Source organism: Pyrgilauda ruficollis, unplaced genomic scaffold, assembly GCF_017590135.1.
Source record: "Pyrgilauda ruficollis isolate IOZ18807 unplaced genomic scaffold, ASM1759013v1 scaffold7, whole genome shotgun sequence".
Classification (NCBI taxonomy): domain Eukaryota; kingdom Metazoa; phylum Chordata; class Aves; order Passeriformes; family Passeridae; genus Pyrgilauda; species Pyrgilauda ruficollis.
This window is the reverse complement of record NW_024528821.1, coordinates 3,694,208-3,699,691: the sequence shown is the minus strand read 5'-3', so window position 1 is coordinate 3,699,691 and position 5,484 is coordinate 3,694,208. Positions and strand designations below refer to the sequence as shown.

The 5,484-nt window shown below is 47.9% G+C and overlaps 1 protein-coding gene across 1 annotated transcript; it reads right to left on the bottom strand.

Moving 5' to 3' along the window:
- Window positions 1-776: 776 nt before the first annotated feature.
- LOC121363187 (charged multivesicular body protein 1b-like) lies at window positions 777-5,000 on the bottom strand. Its single transcript, XM_041485322.1, has 4 exons — window positions 4,878-5,000; window positions 2,606-2,703; window positions 1,593-1,912; window positions 777-825 (listed from the first exon to the last, which is right to left on the bottom strand). Exons 1-4 carry the CDS (start codon window positions 4,891-4,893, stop codon window positions 777-779), a joined length of 483 nt encoding a protein of 160 aa, XP_041341256.1. The 5' UTR covers window positions 4,894-5,000.
- Window positions 5,001-5,484: the final 484 nt, after the last annotated feature.

Sequence of the window (5,484 nt, the reverse complement as noted above, 5' to 3'; positions counted from 1 at the left end):
GCTACTGAGAGCAGCCAGACTCTCTTACTATGCAGAAATATAAAGGGATTGCTAAGATTAGCTCCTCCATACAACCAGAATATTAAAAACAATGGGATGTTATCTGCAGAGAGCAACAGACCTGGCAAAGAGTCCAAAAATATATTTTATTCCTGCTGTGCTGAAGTGATGCCACCATACAAGTCCCCAGTTATATGAAATCAGCTTTTGGTAACTCATTTTTGAACTAAACTGTTAATTTCAGCACATTTATCCTAAATTTTGAAGACTAAAAAACTCAAAGTCCACTTATTTGTTTCAACAAGTGCCTTTTCCAGGAGGTCCACACTGTCCATCCCTGCGTGTTCCAGGAGTTTGGCTCTGTAGGAAAATGATCTACAACAATCATCTGAACTGATACATCAGTCCTCCAACCAGAAACAGTTCTCATAATTTAAAAAAAAAATCACTTCATAATTTAAAATATATCTCACTAATACTCTGTTTTGCTTGGAACTAGAATATGCCACCATTAGTAGCTGACTTAGAACATCAACTTGAATTTGTGAAAAAAGCTTGCAAAAAATAGATCAACTTCCAAATGTACAGAAAAGGACATCAGAGGTGATATTTTTGGGTCACTTAATGTATTTTAGAAAGAGTAGCAAGCTGGAGTGGAGTACCCTATATTACAAATATTCAAACACCTAAGCTGGACTGTTTTACACCTCGAGTGTAGTGCAGGGTTAGTTCCAGACAGGGAATTTGGAAGCAGGTCCAAAGAACTGCAGCTCTGTTCACTTAGACTTGATCACGTAGGCGGGCCAGTCTCTGTGACAGCTCATCCTGCACAGTTGGAAAACAAAAAGGGAAAACCAACCATCAGCAACAGGAAAAGCAACTTCTGCCATCTCATGTCCAGCTGATGAGAGATTCTCTCATGGCTTAACAAGACTTGCTTAAGACCTCAAGCACAGATGTGAGGGAAGAGTTTCAGAACACAAAATTAAGCAGAGAAAGAATTTTTTCAAAGAACATGGAATATTTGATAAGACAAGGGGGCTGAAATCCTTCCCTGTGAGGGTGGGGAATGGATTTCCCAGAGAAGCTGTGGCTGCTCCTGGATCCCTGGAAGCATCCAAGGCCAGGATGGACAGGGCTTGGGACAACCTGGGATAGCAGAAGGTGTCCCTGCTCATGGCAGGGGGTGGCACTGGATGTGCTCTAAGGTCCCTTCCAACCCAAATTATTCTGGGATTCTGGTATTTCCTACCCAGCTCTCTTATCTCTGTCCACAGAGCTTTGACAGTAACAAATAGGAGGGAACGTCCTATTGCCATCTGAAATGTCATGTTTTAAATAGCTCCTACCATTCCCAGCTCTAGAAATTAACTCAGCCACTTGAAATACATATTCTGAGGCAAAATTCACTAAAATGAGCTTTATATGGCACTCATTTCTGTAGACTTGAGACCTGCCACTGTTAAGGGATGCATTTGGTCCACAGGTCACAATAAACTTTCAAGGTGAAGAGCAGTAAATCAGTTTACCTTAAACAACTATCTGTTGGAATCACAACTACCTCATGACTTTGCTTTGAAGGGGAGAAGTACCTTTGTGAAATAATCCAAAGAGCAGCTGCCAGAGGAACTCCAGCGGCCGATTTACTCCTGGCTACCTCTAAAACCGAAAGTGAAAGCTCCCAGCTCGTTGCAGCTGGGACGAAGCCACTCCAGAGAAGATGAGAGGTCTCCTCCTTGCCCCTGCAGGAGGAGGAGGGCCTCACCTTGCCCATGGTGACGGCAGTCTGCACCCTGGCTGCCACGGCGTCCACGCGGGCGCTCATGCGCAGGAAGTTGATGGCCTGGTTCTTCTGGCGGATGGCGTTCTCCGCGTGGATCCGCGCCACCTCCATGTTCCCCTTCTGGATGGCCTTGGCAAAGAGAGACACAAAAGGAAAAGCCTTTTACCCTTCCTTGCTCCTGTACATAGGATTTCTGTGTAGTCTATTTTGGCTTTGAAAGAAGCATTAATTAATCACTATATCTCTTTCTATTAAAAAAATAAACAAATCCCTCCCTCCTCCTACAATAGATCACAAACATTTCCAAGATGAGAACTCCTAACTTCTTTCCAAGGAAGGCATTGGAAAGAATGCACAGTTTTGCAGAGCGACAGAAACATAATTTCTGTTCCTGAAAACAGTTTCAGTCTCAAGACACAAAAACAGGCACAGGTGGTACAGCTGTATCTCATGGGCAAAAACACACCAAATCAACTCAGTCTCTCTCTTCACTACTTCAAGGACTCAAAAGCTGGTTTGAAGTTTCTCTCCACAAGCCCATTTAATACAAACTGATAAACATGAAGTGGTTTTAACTCTGAGAACAGTCTCTACCAAAGCACATACAAGACAATCCTCTAGGGAAGCAAATGCCACGAGCCATCCACAAGGATTTATCCTCATGTTTATTAATAAACACAGGAATATTTATAGTCACATACTTTAAATCACAAACATTGACTACATGATCATTAGCATGCACACCAGGAAAACAACAACACACCAGATGTCTTCATGCCTTAACAGACAAGCAACAGATCTAAAAATTTGGTTCAGACTTACCTTCTTAATTTTAGCTTTCTCTGCCTTTTCTTCTTTGTCGCATTTTTTGGAGTTTCTGTTGAGCTCCTTTGCAGCAAACTTCAAATTAAACAGGTGTTCTGCAGTGTAAGTTAAGGGACTAAACCTATTTCAGAGTGATAAATCCAGCCACCAAACACCCCCCAGGAGGAACTGAGAGTAGTTCTCTGCCAGTTACTTTCACTCCCACACCAGAAGCCTGTGACTCCCAGTGAAATGATGTGGTTTCCTGACCTGCCTGGAACCTCCCCATCCAAAAAAAAAAAAAAACCCAAGCCACTGAAGAACACAACAAATGAACTGTGTAACAGCAAACTGGATCAGCTGGGCAAGGCCAGCTACAACCCAGCAGGATCTTGGATTTAAATTATTCTTCCAGCTCCTTTCCAGCCCTGGATCATGTGAGTTATCCCAGGCTCCCTGACAGCTCCATCATCTGACTTTTGGGCAGAGTACTCCAGTCAGGAAGAGAAACTTTAAAAACAGAAGTTCAACTGCTTAAACTGAAAGGTCCAAGTAAGACAAGCCTTCAGAGTGTTTTGGAATGACTGCACTAAACTATTACTGAGAATACTATTACTATTACAGAGAATCTGTGTGCTGTAAAAATAACAATCAAAAACATTCTCTTAAAACACTGCTGATGAAAGCTTCCAAATAATATCAGTCCTTCGCAAACAATACGTAAGTAAAAAGCTTTGTAGGTTTCTTTCCTGCCACCTGTGGTATCCTAAGAGGAAGATACAGCAGGTACTAACATGATTAACAATTAAATGGAAGCACAAAGCTAAACATTACGAGTTTGAGGTTTCTTCAATATTTCAATCACATAAATTATTCCAGAGCTGTTTTCTGCATTAAAGTCCAGCCATTCTTCTTACTCTGACAGCAAACTGGGAACATTAGGAATGTCTTTTGTTATCCTATAAACATCACAGGCAGGCTACAAACAGGTAACACACGTGACTTTGCATTTAGGATATCTATCAATGTAGCTACCAGAACCCGAGCAGTTTATTTTGAAATAACTTCCCCAGTTACTCAGCTAGGGAATTTACCTGACATTAAACCAGCTCACCAGCCACCTCCTCAGCTCACCCATCCCTGAGGAGCACATTCCTGCTCCTCCCTTCAAGTGTCTTTCTCAACGTGCCACAAACCAAGCAGAACCCAACTTCCACCTCAGTCTGTGACTCACAGTCAGCTGCTCCAGCAATCCCGTCAGTCCCTACCAGGACAACCGGCAATGCCAGCACTGCCTGCACATTCCAACCACACTGAGACCACTGGAATCCACACTGAGACCTCTGGGCTCTGTAAGAGTTTTCTGCCCCTGTGTGTGAAGATGGTTTTATACAGCAAGAAAGTTTCAGTCAGCCCACACAGGCCCCTGTGTGTAAATTCTTTCCAAGAGCAGGAAGCACAGCTGACGTGGTGGCTGTTTGGGGAACAGCCCAGCTGACATCACTCCAGTTTACACACATGTATGCTGCCCCTGCTGCACAACTTGCACTATTTTTAGTAGAAATTGTGTTTTCTGCCTCAGGAACTGGGCTGTCCCTCCATCCTCCTCACTCCCAGCCCAGGCTGCCTCATCAGGCCTTGGGAAGAGACACCGAACTTCCCACCCACTTCCTTGTCCCTTCAGGGCAGTAATCCACAGAAACACGGAGTAACTGAGGTTACAAGGGACCTCTGGAGATCACCAGGTCTCCAGGTCCAACCCCCCGCCCTGGCTGGGTCACCCGGAGCAGGTGACCCAGGAACGTGTCCAGGTGGGTTTGGGATTTCCCTAGAGACTCCACATCCCCATCCATGGCAGCTATTCCAGGGCTCTGCCCCCTCCACAAAAAGAACATCTTCCTCGTGTTGAGGTGCAACTCCTTGGTTTTTAGCTTATGACCACTGCTTTTCATCGTGGTGCTGGACACCACTGAGCAAAGCCTAGCACCATCCTCTGACACCCCCTAGAGATATCGTTATGGAACATGAGATCCCTTCTCTCTTTTCTCGTCTTTAGAAGAGAATTCCGAGGCTGCGCGATCTCAGCCCCTGCCAGTGTCACACCCAGCCCTCCCGCCGCTGCCCCTCGGTCCCCACGACCACCGCCATGAGGGGGGATTCGCCCCCTCGCTCCCCCGCGCCCCGGGGGCTCCTCCCGGCGGGGAGGCCTCGCTGGCCACCGCCACCTCCCCCGGCCCGGCCCGCCCGGCGGCTCCCGGCCCATCCCGCCCGCGGTCCCTCCCGAGGATACTCTCCATGTTGGACATGCTGGCGGCCCCGGGGGGAGCGGCGCGGCTCCGGACCGGGTTGGGGCAGCGCTGGGCCCGGGGCGGCGGCGGCTCCGGCGGCTCCGGGTTCCGGCCCCGTGACGAGCCGGGGCGGGGCCGCGCCTGCGGCTTTGGGCTCGGAGGGACCGGGAGCCTCATCCCGGCCCTGCCCTGCCCTGGGCAGGAGCACAGGCAGAGATTGGGGTGCTCCAAATCCCGGCCAGCCTGGCTTTAGACACTTCCAGGGATGGGGGAGCTTATCTGAGAAATCTATTCCAGGGCCTCACCACCCTCATAGAGAGGAATTTCCTCCTAATATTCAGTATAAAACACAGAATATCCTGAGTTGGAAGGGATCCACAAAGATCATCAATCCTGGTCCCGGCCCTGCACAGACACCCCAACAATCCCACCCTGTGCATCCCTGGCAGCGTTGTCCAAACGCTCCTGGAGCTCTGGCAGCGCTGGGGCTGTGACCATTCCCTGGGGAGCCTGGGCAGTGCCAGACACCCTCTGGGGGAAGAACCTTTCCCTGATCTCCAGCCTGACCCTGGCACAGCTCCGCTCCTGTCCCTGTCACCACAGAGAGCA

Excerpts from the sequence above, each read along its gene's own strand:
- LOC121363187 (XM_041485322.1), bottom strand. Across the intron at positions 1,913-2,605 it reads AGAAAGCTAAAATTAAGAAG|GCCATCCAGAAGGGGAACAT; the intron begins GTAAGTCTGAAC and ends CTCTTTGCCAAG. Across the intron at positions 826-1,592 it reads CTTTGGATTATTTCACAAAG|GATGAGCTGTCACAGAGACT; the intron begins GTACTTCTCCCC and ends CCAACTGTGCAG.